Here is a 16059-nt window from a genome sequence, read left to right as displayed (position 1 = left end):
TTACATTGCTGCTGACTGTCAGTCCTGGATGAACTACAATGTCAACTTTGACAAAATAAAACAAAAGGAATTAGTACAACTATCTGCCTGATTAGGACTGGATCTATTGTGATGGAGAAAAAGATGGTCTGGCCACCATAAGATAATGACACATTTGGATCACCTTAAATTCCTTGACTTCTTATTAACAAAAACTGGAAAGAGGCATAGGAATATGCACTGCAGCTACAGGGGTCAGAGTGATAAATATAAAACCGTGGACAAAAATGTCAGAGACATAAAAGCATCTGAACAAGACAACATCTCTAGAATCAATAGACATTATTTGTTCACGTTGTGTTGTGTTTTCAAATAATTCATTTAATTAAAGGGCACGTGTATCAGTGTCCCATGAGCATATTATGAATAGCACTTACATTATAGCAGTGCATAAATGCAGGACATTAGCATTCTACCCACCCTAAATAAAAAGTTTGACTCCATCAATTTTAATACACAGTTGCTTAAGAAGTTGGCTACAGCTTCATGGCAGCCTGCCCAGGTCCTTTGCTCAATCAAGCAATACTTGTCTTTGACCAAAAAAGAAAAAAATTGCCAACAGTATCCTTGCTGAAATGTCTGCTGGCATCTGCTACTAATATAGGGAAAAGTAGGGAACATGTAAAGACAGATTAATATTTTGAGTAACCATAAAACTAGACAATTAGCTGGTTTAGTATTTCATTATTGAAGCTACCCACTTTATTTAAAAAAAAATAATAATTACCACACAACTTTTATCTGTTATTTTAATTGTATGTACATAAGAATTATTGTGCTGTAGACAGTTTAAAGACCTGCATCATACACTATTTACCTCTGTATTATACAATGCCAGTATGTCACTGTGCCCTAGGCAAGGTCACCAAACTCCCAACAATGCTGTAGGATGTGGCAGAGGAATCCATCTTCACAAATTAGCCTTCATTATACATGATTCTGCTCATAAATCTCGATGTATTGTTTTCTAGTATAATAACTCTACCGTGTACTTTCACGTACCCTCTAGATCTCTTAAATCATTAAGTATTTTACAAATACAATTTGGCTGTATGTTTGCATGCATAAAGCAAATTGCTGCAATAGCAGTGCTCTAAATGTGACCTGACCAACTGGAGCACCTGCCCTGCTCTGTGTCTTTCTGGTCTCCGTCTGGGGATGGTAAGACTGCAGGAGCCTGGTTTTCCAGGGAAGTTAGATGACTAAAAATTATAAAAGTGCCTGAAATGAACCAATCCATTTTATTTTGGCAGTTGTGGTCCTCCTCAGATGCAAACACTACGAGGAACCGTCCTGGACTTCAAGTGACTAAAGAAACTGATCAGATAAGCAGGTGAGTCGGCTTATCAGAGGCAAGGTCAACCCTCCTGATTTCTGAGATGCTCAGAAGATGCCTCCGATCTGGAGCTACCTCCAGGTTTAGCCCTGAGCCCGACTGCTTGGGGCACCATCCCCACCGTGCCCGACAGGACCCGGGCAGGTACTGCGGCTGGGGGTCCCACCTGCCTGCACCCCGGCTCTTGCCCACAGCCCGGCCAACCGCATCCGCGCCGGCAGCTGAGGCGGCGCCGGGGCGCTCCCCGTCCCACCCGGGCTGAAGCCCGAGGTCTGCGCGCCCCGGCGCGGCGGCAGGTGCCCCCCAGGCGCCCCGGCCGTTCCCTGGGCGTCCCCCCGCGCGGGCGCCCGCCGCACTGCCGGGGCCGGGCCGTCCCTCGGGTCTCCCCGGAGGCGGCCCGGGCAGGTAGCGGCAGCCGCGGCGCGGCGGGACTGACCTGCGAGGCGCCGCTCCCGGACATTCCTCCACAGCAAGTCCCAGGCTTTGGCGGTGGAGTCCCGCAGCTGCTCGCTCAGCGACCTCCGGAGCTGCGCCTTGGCAGGGCGGCGGTGGCTGCTCATCCTCGGCGGCTCCGCATGCTGCCCCGGGCAGCCCCGCTCAGCGCCGGCAGCAGCTCCCCTCGCCGGGGACGGGCGGCGGTGGCCACATGGGGCCGCGGGGCAGCCCCGCCGCGCCGCAGCCCGCGTCAGGCGGGCGGCACCTTCACCTGAGCGCCGCCCGGCACGCCGCCCGCCGCCGGCCCCGGGGCAGCACCGCCGCCGCCAGCTCTCCCCAGCGCGCCGTCCCGGGCCCGGCGCCTCGCCGCCCTCCGCCCTCCTCCCCTCCCCCGCGCCTCAGAGTCCCCGCGGGGCGGGGAAGGTGCCCCGGGGTCTGGCCCAGCTCCTGCCCCACAGGCGAGGCGGGTCGGCGGCCCCGCAGCTGCTCGTGAGGAAACGGCCGTACCCGCCCCTCGGCCTGGCCGGGACCCCGCGCACCTCGGGCCCAAGCACCTAGGACGGCCCCGGCCACCGTGTCCGCAGCCCTTCACTTGAGAACTGCCCGGGCCAGCGTCGCCCGGCCGCTCCGCTGTCCAGCGCCCGGAGCCGGCCTGCCCCTCGCCCACCCCGCTGCCAGCCTCAGCCTCCGCGCTCCCTGGACAGCGACCGGGAGCCGCCAGCCGGGCCCCACCGCGCAGCCCTGCGGAAGCCCCTCCGCAAAGAGCCGGCGCTCCAGGGTGAGGTCCCCAGCTCGAGGTGACAGAAAACCTGGCCCGCAGCGGGCTGCCTTATTCTCGGAGATGTAATAGGTGCTTCACCTGTGCCACGACTTTAACAGAAAGAAAACTGTTTTTCCCGAGGTCTCTGTTTATCAACTCTCAACCCAAGCTCAAGCCACAGTCCTTGCAACACAGCCTCTTCCCACTTCTTTCCCACTTGCTCTGCATTCCAGCCACTTGCCTCCCACCTCCCTCCTTTTTCATCCCTTCCACCCCCTGCATCATCTTCTCTAACAAGATCCTGCACTCCTAAAAGGTTTCAAAACTGAACCCTGGCAGCCACTTTTTGCATACATTCATAGACTAAAAGGAATCCCGATTCTTCCATCCCTATGAGCCAGAGAGCAACATGAGGGCCTTTTTTCCATTTAGAAAACCAGTTTTGGGTCTCTGCTTCCTCTGTGATCTGGGAAATACTGCTGTAAGAGTAGTCCCTTCCCTCCATGGGCCATGACTGGCAGTAGTCTGATAGCTGAAAAGGACAACAGGAGCTTCATTTCATTCGATCACAAACCATTACTTAATGATTACTCTTTCTGCAGAGTATTCGTGTTGTGCCATGAAAAGGCTGATGTTCCTGAAAGTGAGTGCCATGCACTGAAACAGCTGAACACCCTGGTGAAGCAGTCACGTTATACATTATTGATACCCCTGTCTTGTTTAAATTAAAACCGTAACTGCAATGTCAGCAATACCCATAGAATTGAAGAGCAAACAGATGTATTCCACGCTACCACTCAGTTTGAACAACATCTTTTGGTTACTGTCAATTGTGAATTCCTTTTCCATTTTCCCTGTTCTCAAAAGGTTCGTCTTAAACTACTTTATCTGATGCAGCGAAGACAATGTGCTTGGCCAGAACTTGTGAAGATGATGCATATTGTTCCTTTTCCTGCAGTTCCTACAGTGTCCTCCAAATGACTGGACAAACTCCTGTGAGAAAAGGGATACTTTCCAGGGACGGATGCATCCAAGATCTGGAAGCATAATTATGTAAATACTCCCACATCCCATGATCCAGAGCACACACCTGCTGATGCTAATGGGAGAAGAGAGGATTACAGTTCCTACAATCAGCTTCTCTTCCCCTAAATCTGCCTCTGACCTCTGCCTCACTTTATTTAATTCCCTGCCAACACAGCCCATTACCAGTACATCAAACCTATGATGCCTGTTTTCTGCCATGCACTCTTATCCGCTAGGAACCAGGTAGAGATGAGAAATTAATTTCTGACATTGTACCCAGCTGCCCTATAAAGTTCATTAGTGACACACGGTTTAAAGGTGAAATCATAAAATCAGTTTTGAAGGTTTTGTATCATACTGCTGTGTCACTACCAGCAAACAATAGTCCATGTCAGTTGGTACTGTAACCTCCAACAGTGCTCTTCTGGCAGCCACGCTTGAATGTGCCCTTTTACTGTGTCCAGCCTGTCTGGAAGATAGATCTTCCTTTCTTCAGTTGCTTTCTGTGATGGCCAGAATGGAGTGATACAACAAAAGATATTCTCTTCCCTTCTATACCATTTTTTTAAATGTTACTTTATCAAAAATGTCCCTAGAAATCCAGGTTTACTGAAAGCAGTTAATTCACAATGAGATGCTAACAACTGTTATCACAGGTTATTAAGATAAACGCTAGAGATCCGGCTGTACTTCATAATCATCATCAGAACTGAATCGGCAAGTCTAGACCAAACTCTGTGGCAGGCACTGACAAAAGTCTTACTAATTTCAAGTACTTTATTGTGGAAAACTCAATCCAGCAGCAAGATCAGATGCTGTAATTTCTCCTCAAAGAAAATAGCGCTCTTGAGTAATGAAAAAGTAACTCATGCAGCAACTGGCCTATTCCTATTTTATGCCTTTAATCATAGTCAGCTGTTCAGAAATCGAGTTACCAACACAGGTATTTCTGATGTATTACACCTAGTAGTTGTAGCTACTGCTGTTACAGGAGCTGCCCTACACAACCTGCTTGAAGAAAGGTATGTGTTAGGGATCATTTGTAGGTCAAAGATGTTTCACTTCCTTTTAGGATGTTAGAAAGCGTGACTAAATGGTAAAGTTATGCTCTCCCTCCATGCATTTTCATCCATTGGTTAAGTGCATAAGTACCCAACAGATCACTGCTCTTTTCTACAGCTTGAAACATTCTGACATCCTGAACAAGATGGATAAAATTTCTGGGGGAAAGAAAAGGAAAGCACATTTTCCACAGAAACTGTGGAAACAGAAATTTTCCTGCTTATACTAGTCATGATAAAATGGTTCTGCTTACAGTAATTGCAGTGGAAACATTATATGATGAACAGAAAGTGGAAAAATCTCAGTTACCCTAAAAGAAGCTTAACTACGATATTTGTCTTTTCCCATTGATAACATAACATTGACAGGAATGAAAGCGGTATTTGTCTGTCTTAAAATCTTGCAAACATGTAAAATATTGAGGGAAAATCCAAGCTAATTACACCCATGTTCTTATGCCACCAGGGCACAGAAGTCTGATGTTCTAATTATATATTTAGCAATTTATAGTCCTTCCCAATCACCATGGTAATTAAATGCCAAGTTAATTGATACTACATAGTAATCTGGCCTCTAATTAGCAGTGGGGTTTTAATTTGTTATAGATACCATTATGCAGTCTGATCTAGTCCTAATAAAGTCACTGTAAAAACTCCCATACATCTGGTAAAAAGAGAATCGGGCCTATGAAAATAGAAAAATGCCTACATCTTGGATTGCCGTTTGCAAAGATGATGATGAAAGTACAACTTCTTTCTTTTTCTTCCCTCTAGGCTTTAATTATGCTTTATCAGGATTTTTTGTTAGTTTCACCAGTTCATAATATTTATCTGCTTGTAGAAGAACAAAACTGGATATGTCTTGCAGAGCAAAATGTGAGAAGAGTACATCCTTGGTTACTGTGTGCTGTTTAATGCACACTTGTACCTCTTAAAAAGCAGCAATAAGCAAAAAGAAATCAATTAGTACTGCGGGATCACTGATGCATTCTGATACAAATCAGGGCATTACCAAATTTAATAATACATCTAATTCTGCAGGAATAGGCTGTGAATTAATGAAGCTTCTCAAAGTTTGTTATTCTCAAAATGGTGTTGCTGTGCTTTTTTAGCTTCGAATAGTAGCTCAGGCAGCCTAGATACATCAAATAATATTTATAACTTTGGCAATGATCTTTATCTCTTTGGGGGTCCTAGAGCTCTGGAATTTGTTTTCTATCACAGGCTAAATGTCCTGAGTGTGATGTTGCAAGTGTGGGTTACCACTGGAAAGGAAGACAAGATTTGAGGTTTTCCATTGCTTGTTTTCCTAATAGCAGACTGCAGTGAACTGCATACTAATTCTGCAGTGGAAGTTATATGAAAAGCACTGAGGGCATATGAGTAGGTGTCCTCTTTGACATCTAAGTAAACAAACAAATGTTTTGGATCGAGAAAAATAAGAATCATTGTGAACGAGGACAAAATGTTCCAGCTTGTTCCCTGGCACTTTTCTCCTTGCTTGTTATTTATATATGCAAATTATCACCATTTTAAGATAGCTTTAATGAGGATCAATTATAAAGCAGTTTCATTCTTTCCCGGATTATCAAGAGATTGGCACCTATCTGTTCATCCTTCTCCGTTTCAGCTTTCTGAAGTGCTGGGAAAGGATCACTCCACACTTTGCCAGCAGCAGAGCACTGCTGGCTTTCATTAGTCAGGGCCAAATTCTTTCACTTTTGTTCACAGTGATTAATGCTGAAGTAAACGGGACTTCTTGCGGTATTCACTGTGAAAAGGCTCTAAGTATGCTCAGATATAGACTACAGTAACAAAGTATCTGCTGTTTGACTGTGCTCCCTCTCCTTTGCTAAAACTGGCATGGAGGGGGTGGCAGGGAATTAAGCTTTTCTTCTGTTCGTACAGAGGATGACACTTTATTATTATTCTTATTAATAAACTGCATTATCAAAGCACTTAGAACCAGAAACTGGATGGAGCAAAAGTACAATCTTTGCCCTCAGGAGATTACAAACTAAATATAAAACAAGGCACCAGTGGAGAGAAGAGCTAACGGGGTAGGAAGGGTGGAGTACAAGAGAACAATAAAGCAATACTGGCCAGCACAACAACTACTGGTGTTAGCACACCAGAATTATTTTTTGGAGGGACTGATGCAAAGTGAGTTAGCGAGAGGGTCTCCAAGGAAGTTAATGTGGTATCTTTATATATTCAGAGCACCAACTCCCAAGCATGAGGGGCACTTGTAGAGAAAGTGTGCAAATGCGGGTTTGAAAATGTATTGAGTAAACAATGAAAGTTGGTATCCCATACAGACAGACTATGGGGATCTAACAAATGATAGATAGGGAAGGGCCCTCAGCCTTAAACCAAGTAGCCTCCACTTGATGCAACATAAAGGCAGGATGACCTTCAGTAAATAGTAAGAGCAGAGAACTGCCAGAGTATTTGCATTTGGGATGCACTGAAGTGGACCAGATTGCGTCTATCAAGGAAAAGTAAGAACAAAGATGAGATGGTAAATATGGGATGAAAGCTTTTCATACAGCAACCACAAATTTTCACCTAGAAAATTCCTTCTGACAAAAAATAATTTCATACAGAATACAGATTAAAGAAATACCAGTTTTTCTGGAAAATAACTGCCACTTTCCTGGTTTTACCATGGAGCAGAATTTTTACATTCTGGCTAACCTTAACTTGAACTTTACTCTCCATCTCACATCCTGGTTGTACCTAGCTCTTAGAGAGTACTTTTTAATAACCCCTCTACTTCTCCCATCTAGTCTCCTTAACTCAGCCTAAGTTGTGACAGGAGAATGATGAACTCCAGGTGAAGGCCTGTGTGACAGGTAGAGGATGTTCCGTTCTGTGAGAATGGTGAAAAAGGGGACCAGGAGGCAAATGAACACAAATAATCACTGAATGGATCATTGTCAGAGTAAACAGAGCACTTCTACTGAACAGCAGACAAGAAAACTGGTACTTCAGCTGAAATTCTGAAGAACTGCAGCCACAAAAGCTCTTGCACATTTCTCAGATAGCAGAGAAGAATGGACAAAACAAACCAAGTGCCAATAAACTTTCACTTCCTTTCGTAAAATGCTCTGTGGACATCTTTATAACATAGTATGTTGCAGATATAAAAGCTTGGGATGGGCAAAGCCTGTCCCTGTAGAAACAGCCAATTCTTCAATTATTAGACAACTGGGAAAGTGGAATGCATTTTATGTGTGTAACAGTGGTTTTTTTTTACTAGAGCAGAACTTGAAATTTTGAGGTGATAAATGCCCCTGAAAAACTGAGCAGCTATGCTGAAGCACAAAATGTCTCATCATAGATTACTGCCCCTGTTCCTCTCATTGCAGCTTCTGGTGACTAATTTTTCCCCTGCTTTTTAGGTGCTTGACAAAAATATATTATTCTAAACTACATCTTTCTTTGCTCTCAGAGTGCTCATTTCCTTAATATTGTACTGGGGCCTTGTGTAAACCAGGATTATTTCTTTTTCCAAACTTCCAACTGTTATTACCATCACAGTAGAAATAATTGGAACATTTGTGTAAAAAAGCCTTGCAGCAGTCAGTGGCAATTTAGCACACACCATATCTGGATATTGGTTCAGGGACCTGGGAGCTTGTTGGTTTTTTATAACTCCTGGATTACAAAAGAAAACATGATCAATCTTGACAACAGGGCCTAACAACAATGCAACAGAATTTTCTGCAAACCAATTTATTTATAAGAGTAAGAACTTTTTTTCAGATACACAAATACTTCTGTACATGCACACTTTCCTAATAATCCAGGCTACTGCCTGATGGGAGCATATTGCCAAGTAACAGCATATTGCAACCTATGGATTTTTACAGAGTTGCATTCATTACTGGTCAAACAGCTACTATTTTAACTTATTTAATAGATTTTAAAAATTTATATTTAATAGAATTGAAATGCAACACTACTAATGGTTTTGGACAGGAAATAAAGAATGTTGTGGCCAGCTGCAATGGGGGACAGAATTTCAGGTAGGCAGATTATAATGATCAGAATCAAAAGTTGGCATAGGCCCAAGCCAACCCTTATTAACCTAAGCAGTTGTATAAAATCTTGAATCATTAAGGCTGATTTTAAGTTTCTTCTTGCTTCCACAGTAAAGAAGGACCAATCAGCTATTCACAGTATTGTCTGAGTCTCATGCGAAGCAAAGGCTGGTGACTATTTGATTGTAAGCACCATTTCCCACAGCGCTGTCGGGAAGGTTTCCCAGCCGCTCAGAGCCTGCCTAAGCCCACTCCATCACCCAGCTCTGGAACTATGTTCCAGTGGGCTAAGCGATACGGCCATTCCTGTGAACATAAAGGAGCTTAAGCTCAGGAAGAATGGTTGTTTCATGACATTTAACATATCTGGGTATTCCCACTGAGAAGCAGGATATTCATGCTGTGAAGAAGGGGCTGGGCTAGGTGGATCTGCAGCTCTTTCTATCCAAAAATGTCCCTGTTTCTGTGAGAACATTTTGGTAGTGTCAGGCAGCACCTGTATTCCATTAACTCCAAAAGCATTTCAGTGTTTACAGTAACCAGGAAATGTCAATGTCTGTGTTATATTAACAAGTCAGCAGTAACAACTGCAGTTTCAGTTTTTAGAGCTACATGGAGAACAGTTTACTGTGAGCTGCTGAGAGTTTTACTTCTCTTGCTTGAAACACGAACAGGCCTGTAGTACTTCCCTTGAAACCCTTACAGAAAGTGCTGGAGAAAAATATTATCAAAAGAAAGCCAATACTGCTGCAGCACTGGCTTCATATAATCAGGTAGGCAAAAGCGTAGCTGTGAACTGCAAGTCTGAAAAATACCTGGGACACCAAATCTGTATCTTCTTCACATTAGTTTTCCTTACACCCTCCCTGCCTTTTGCACGTACGCTGAAGGGGTTTACAGAATAGTATAATTTCATTCAAGATTCAGTACCTTGGAAACAAAGCAATGTTACATTTTTTATGTGGACTATACTACACAAAGGCACAGAGAGGTAAGCTATAAGGTGTTACTGCATAGTAGACTTTATGAGAGCACTGATGCACTGCTGTGTAATTATAATCTCTGTAAAAGAATTTGATTGTGACACATTAAATAGTCCAACATGCAAAGTATAACTTATTGCGGTCTTCCAAGTAGACTCTGACTTCTGAATGCAAGAGGTAAAAAAATCTGTGCTATGCACCCATTTACTTTTCACAGAACTGAATTTTAATAGTAACATTAAATTACTATTATATAAACAGTAACATCAAACACCATGGGGGAAAGCTAAAAAATACTAAGATGTTTTTCTTCTCTCTTTTGAGATTGAAAGCAGTACTTGGTAAAGCAATTTAATTCCCAAGAAATGCAATAGCAAGGAATGCTCTATAGCTGACCCAGCATACCAAAGGCAGAGAGAGCTTGAGGAGGTGTTTCCCCATCACCTGCTGCTGTGTACAGTGATGTGACCAGAATGACTACAGAGGTCACAGCCATTGCTCTCTACTGATAATGCCATCACTTGCTTTCCAGAGAAAGACATCTTCTTTTATTTAGTATTAATTGAAAAGTTGATGCCAGAAAGAACAGAACAGGCTTCACCTCCCCCGTGTACTCCCTTGGAGCACTCTATTCTAGATGGCCTGACTCCCCCTCTTTATTATTAATAGACACTTTTTTGAGATCCTGCAAAGACAATTATGTTTGACTTCACTTAAGTGCCATGCAAATAAAGGAGAAGGCAAGAAAAAGTTATTTTGCTTGTATGTCTTGCTGGTTCCAAAGTAATCAATTTCAGTGTGGCAATGGTTTCTAGTGAAATTAATTCTTATGGATTATATTGGAACACCTTTGTGGTGCTGCAGGTACAGATGTTGCTCATGTTATTATTTACACTACTGTCACACAGGCTCACTTCAACAGGCTTTTGTCATTTTGTGCTGACATAAATCTATTCAGTAGCAATTATCCAAGATTGTTCTACATTTTAGAGAGCTTTTTTTAACCTCTCTGAATTTACATTACAAAATTTTGTAATTTACATTACAAAAACCCATGTAAGTTGCTCAGAGAGTAGGTGCTAAAGGAATCGTAACCCATCACGATTTTTACGCAGTTAGTTTTTTCTCCATTTACCTGAGAGAGAATATTTATTCCAAGTAATCCTTCATGTGGATTTCATAAAAATTATCAGATATTCAGAGATCAGGCCTTAGAAATATTTTAGTGAATGTCACTGCTAAAAGTGAAAAAAGTGTACTAAGTAAATATGAAAACAAAAACCTACTTATGCCTCAGATTGGAAGCTATTCCCAATTTGTATTCTGAAATGTTGCTAAATGGTTTTGTAATGGTCTAAAGTAGTTCACTGCTATCAGTCAAGTCAGAAAAAAATTACCATTTCATCTGGAAAACATTATCTTCCTTTAAAGATGAGGATATTATCCTATATAGATTTGGATTTATCCACCTCCCCCCATCCTATAGCTCATCTCGGATCTGGGCAGTATAAATGCAAAATGGGTTGTATACAGTACTAGAAAGTAACAGTAGGCTCTTATTCTACTTCATACAGGTATAAATTACCCTTTTAACGCAGAATTGATGAAACTCAAGGTCTCCTCAGTAATCACCAGGGACAGCCTCCCTTCCTGCAAGAACTGCTCTAACCATTCTTAAAAAAACAAACCAAACAAAAAAATAACCCACCACCATATAGACCCAACACAGGGACAATCATAAAAATACCCACGTGCTTCACTGAAAAATTTCACTTACTGTGGGTACTTCCCTTTCCCTGTTTCTTCTTAAGAATATGTGAGCATAAAGCCCTGTTTCTTGCTGATTTGATGATCCTTGTTAATTCGGGAAACAGGTTCCAGCACATGAGGGGGCTACTTATTTTGACTCTTGCATTTACTGGATATCCCCATGACTTAAAGGTAACTGGGAGTTTAGTGCTGCAATGTTTTTTCATTAGTTAAATAAAATGATTGTATCTTCTATGCATACCATCCTTCACTGACTTCTCCGACTTCTTATTTGTAGTCAGTTTTATAATGTTGACAATGCTGGATATCACTGTGATTATAATAATACCAACACTGTTCTTTATGGTCCATATGAATTAGCATTTTATTTGCTTTCACAACTAGCACTGCAAATTGAACAGCTGCTTTCACTGAGCTGTTTTAATTAAGCTGTCCATAATGTTGCCTGGGTATTTTTCTGAACTGGTACCACTTCATTAAGTATGCAATATCAGTGAACGCTACAGATCATTCCTGAGCATTACCTCATACTTAGGTAAATTGAAATCCCACCTGCTTTGAGGATATCAGACCACCTCGCTTTGATGATCTGAATTTGGTTCTCAGAAATCTTTCTAATCTTTAGTACCCCAAGAAATCTTGAGTTAGCTACAGATTTTGCCATCTGTTCACTCGTCAAGATAATGAAGCTTTAAATGATACTTGTCCCAGTAAAAGTCTTCTAGGCAACCTATTATTAGGCTCTCTTCATTCTGAAAACTGACAAGTTTAATTTGGATGTCTTTGGATCTTTTATAAAGTTTATGTGCTATGACCAAAATTTCCTTCCCACACTGATTTCTCACGTTCTTTCTTCTCTTTTTTTAAGACTGCTGGAATATTAGTTTGGAAAGCCCAGATAAATTTTATCTCTTCCTGTTTTTCTGTGAAAAAGCTGTTTCTCTTTCTCTTTTCTTTTACAGAGTGATGCTGGTTCCTACATATGTATTCTCCTCTGGGCATACTGTAGTTTGCTTTGGGTTTTTTCAGACACATATATGATAATTAATATGGGAAGCTGTAATTATTTTTGCTGCCCTCAATGACATCTTTTCATCTTTAAATACGGATATCATTCTAGCTGCCTTGGACAGCTGAACTGATGAGTGTATTCCAACACTTCCACTTTTATCTCGATTTCTGAAACTGCTTCTTATTTGCAAAGATATGCACTCATATGCAGGCACTAAATCTGGAAATACTTTGCCCAGGCACAAAAGAGTCATGATTTTAAAAACTATGTCCCTAAGTCCTACACCCTAAGTCACTGTCTGATTTTCAGAAGTGCTTACCACTCATCAGCCACTTCTGAAATCCTTTCTGAAAATCAGGTGATTTATTTAAAGGCATAAACAGGAATCTGGAAGTTCAGTTTTTGGTCCTCAGCTTTTAAACCTTGCTTCTTACTACCAAGAAAGTTTGTTAATCTTCAGCCAGACAAAGAGACACAACCCATGGGTGATGGCATGATAGAACATGACAGGTCCATTAACCAGCAGAAGGAAAAGCAAATTGCTTTGATTGCAAGGGTAGAGAGGAGTATTATGCATAGCTTTAGAGAGCTCGCAGAGCCACGAGAAGCTGAAGAAGATGTTACACTCTGAAAATGCCTCTCTCCTGTCACTGACAGAACAAGTACTTAGAAAGACATCTTAGACTGTAGGTAAAGCTAGAGGTATCAATTCCATCTCATGTTTCCTGTTTCTGTGGAATTTTAATGGGATTTCAGAATTTAGCCATTGCAGGCTCAATTGAAAAATCTCAGGTTAAGTATGTTTTGGTTTCATTCTCGTCATTTTTAAAGTCTCTAATAGATTTAAAAGCACAGTCCTCATGATTTTCAATGGAATTTGTGTTCAGAAATCCCATGACTTATTTCTCCTATTGTTCTTTTTTAACATGGGCTATGTTTTGATGTGGAGACACTGGAATTGTTTTGCTGTTGAATAACAACTTTTCTCTTGCAGCACCAGCTGTAAAACATGAACACCTTGTTGTATCACACTCCAGAAATCTGAAATGGGAATCTTGCCAAAGCTTAGGGCTTCCTTTTTGTTTTGACTGTTGCATGTCTCTTGCTTCTGTTAGTATCACATTCCTACCACTTGTGCTTTTCAGACACCTATGGCCAAACTCGTTCCCAGTGTAACTCCACTGAGCTCAATGGAGCTGCAACAGAAGAGAATTTTTCTCAGTATGTCTATGAATTAACCAGTCATTTAAGCTGGAGAGTGACATTGATAAGCAGTAACAGCACAGGAGTGGTGAAAAGAAGATATCTCCTAGTTAGTTTTGGACAGTTGACACTAACTCCATTGTCAGATAAGTCTTACTGACTGTGGGAAAAGCTGAGTGGGAAAAGTCACACTCGCCGCCTGCTAACTGTAGGAGGAAAACAGATCCGGAATGCAGAGGAAATCTTGACATTATCTGTTCCCCCAACCCTACCAGCCAGGCAATCAAAATAACTAGCTGAGTATCAGCTGCCTCTGTTCCAGGCCCAAACAAATGTGCCCTCTTGACAAAGCTTTTGCTCACAGAGAGAGGAGGCAAAGAGAAGGAAAGAGTCTAAAGTGGGTGTAGGGGAGTGTTTCCTGTCAAAAACCAGGAGCTGCTTTTCTATAACATCTAAAAGGATAATGATGAAATAAGCCTAGGGCTGTAAACAGAGGTGGCTCTGTTTCCAGAGGACAGCAATGCATACTCGACAATCCCGCAGCCCTACGCAACAGAACTCCAGTACTTCATCACTCCACTTGGCCTCTGTTGACATTGTCAAGGACAGTGTGCCCCAGGCTCCCGTAAAAGAAGGATCAAACCCAGTGGAACAAAACCACTGGAAAGGACTTCTCTGTGCCCATCCTAATTGTGTTGTGTAAGAATAAAGTGCAGCCATTGCAAATGAACACTTGAAGATTAAAGTTATATCCACCCCAGGGATCATAAGACACAGGGTCTATCAAGACCTAAGGAAGCACAATATACTATAATTACATCAGTGTTCCATGGACACATCACGGCAAGTGAGAGGAACTCTCACATATTTCTATATGTACTCGCTTACCTATGTGCAGCTTAATACTCTGGGTATCGTTCCTATATGGTACTGCTTAAAAACTTCCACAGATATGGAGCTTTTGAAGAGAAGCATAGCAACAAAAGCAACAAATAAAAAGGTGTATTTGAAATTACATTACTGAATATACTGAGTTCTCCAATACATCATCCAGCCATTGAGTGTGCTGCACTAGTTCTGTCTGTCTTATAAAGAGGTGAAAACATATAGCAGAAGTTTAGTTTAACTTTGGAAACTCACACTTTTGTAACCAAATGAGAGTCCAGAGAGCTGTAAACTGAAGATTCTGACAACATATTGGTGAGCCAACAAGAAAAGAAAGAGTGTGAAAAGCAAGGCTAACTTTATGTGCTATACGTTTATAAAACAAACAGATGCCAACATCTGCAGTCTGCTAGTGATGCCTGAGTGCCTATGACCCTGTGCATGCTTTGCCTACTAAAAGACCATGGAAATCAAAGCCAGGGGCTTCTCTTCATGGAAACCTGGCATGGATAGCAAGACAAGTAATGCAGGGAAAAGCTGTAAGGAAGACCAGTTGGTTTTGCAACATCCCCAGTCCGTGGGATGTTGTAATTATTCCTTTCTATATTCCCTCTCCACTGCTTTGGGAATCAGGCACAGAAGAAATAGTTCCATGAGTGTCTCCTTCCTATTGTTGCACCCCAGATCCTTCTGTCTTTGGCAGCAGTGGACCACCAATACCCTGGGCCTTAACCACTTGTGCTCTGATTTTTCTATACCAAGAAGCCTTGACCTGCTGCAAGCTGAGATTATGCTAAGATCTTGGATGAGTGGTCTGGTGTGCATGAGTAGATACGGATGCTCTCCATACAACCACAGCACTAACCTCAGTTCAGGTTGTGAGCTCAGCATGGGCAAAGGACAGAGCAAAGAGCAGCCAGCAGGATGGGGATCGACATCTGAACACCAATCATCTCATGGACCAACATGCACAAAAATAAGCTCTTGACAAATGATTTGAATGTTGAATTAGAAAAAAATGTAAACGTTTTAACTGCCACCTTTTGTACAAAAAACGCTGATTATAATCTAAGGCTGTAAGGTTTGTGAGGGAAGAACTCCCATTCTGCCTGTATGGTGCTCAGAAGGACACTACTCCAGGCCTGAAGCCCATTGTTACTACCTCAGTACCAACAGTTTAAAAATATTAAATAGCAGTCCAAGTAAACTGTAGTTTTAAGACCTTGCTAAAAGAACTATATATATTTTATGTAATATAATCATAGAATCATAGAATAGTTAGGGTTGGAAAGGACCTCAAGATCATCTAGTTCCAACCGCCCTGCCATGGACAGGGACACCTCTCATTAAACCATCCAACACAAGGCTTCATCCAACCTGGCCTTGAACACCGCCAGGGATGGAGCACTCACAACCTCCCTGGGCAACCGATTCCAGTGTCTCACCACCCTAACAGGAAAAATGTTACTGAGCTTCTCATTTCCTCAGCTACGTAGAGGAATT

The 16059-nt window shown here is 42.2% G+C and overlaps 1 protein-coding gene across 4 annotated transcripts in view; it reads right to left on the bottom strand.

Annotated features, from left to right (window-relative positions):
- The window catches only part of STARD13 (StAR related lipid transfer domain containing 13), a 321431-nt gene that overhangs the window by 146288 nt on the left and 159084 nt on the right, over window positions 1-16059 (bottom strand). Inside the window, exon 1 of one of the 4 annotated variants that reach the window (XM_065678403.1) lies at window positions 1812-1935. The exons of the other annotated variants lie outside the window; for them this stretch is intronic. Within the exon in view, the coding sequence (XP_065534475.1) occupies window positions 1812-1935 (124 nt within the window). Of the gene's footprint in view, window positions 1-1811; window positions 1936-16059 lie in introns of those variants that run through there. 4 annotated transcript variants of the gene reach the window in all.

This window comes from Lathamus discolor, chromosome 4, assembly GCF_037157495.1.
Source record: "Lathamus discolor isolate bLatDis1 chromosome 4, bLatDis1.hap1, whole genome shotgun sequence".
Classification (NCBI taxonomy): domain Eukaryota; kingdom Metazoa; phylum Chordata; class Aves; order Psittaciformes; family Psittacidae; genus Lathamus; species Lathamus discolor.
The sequence above is the reverse complement of the archived record's forward strand: the minus strand, read 5'-3'. Positions and strand labels throughout refer to the sequence as shown.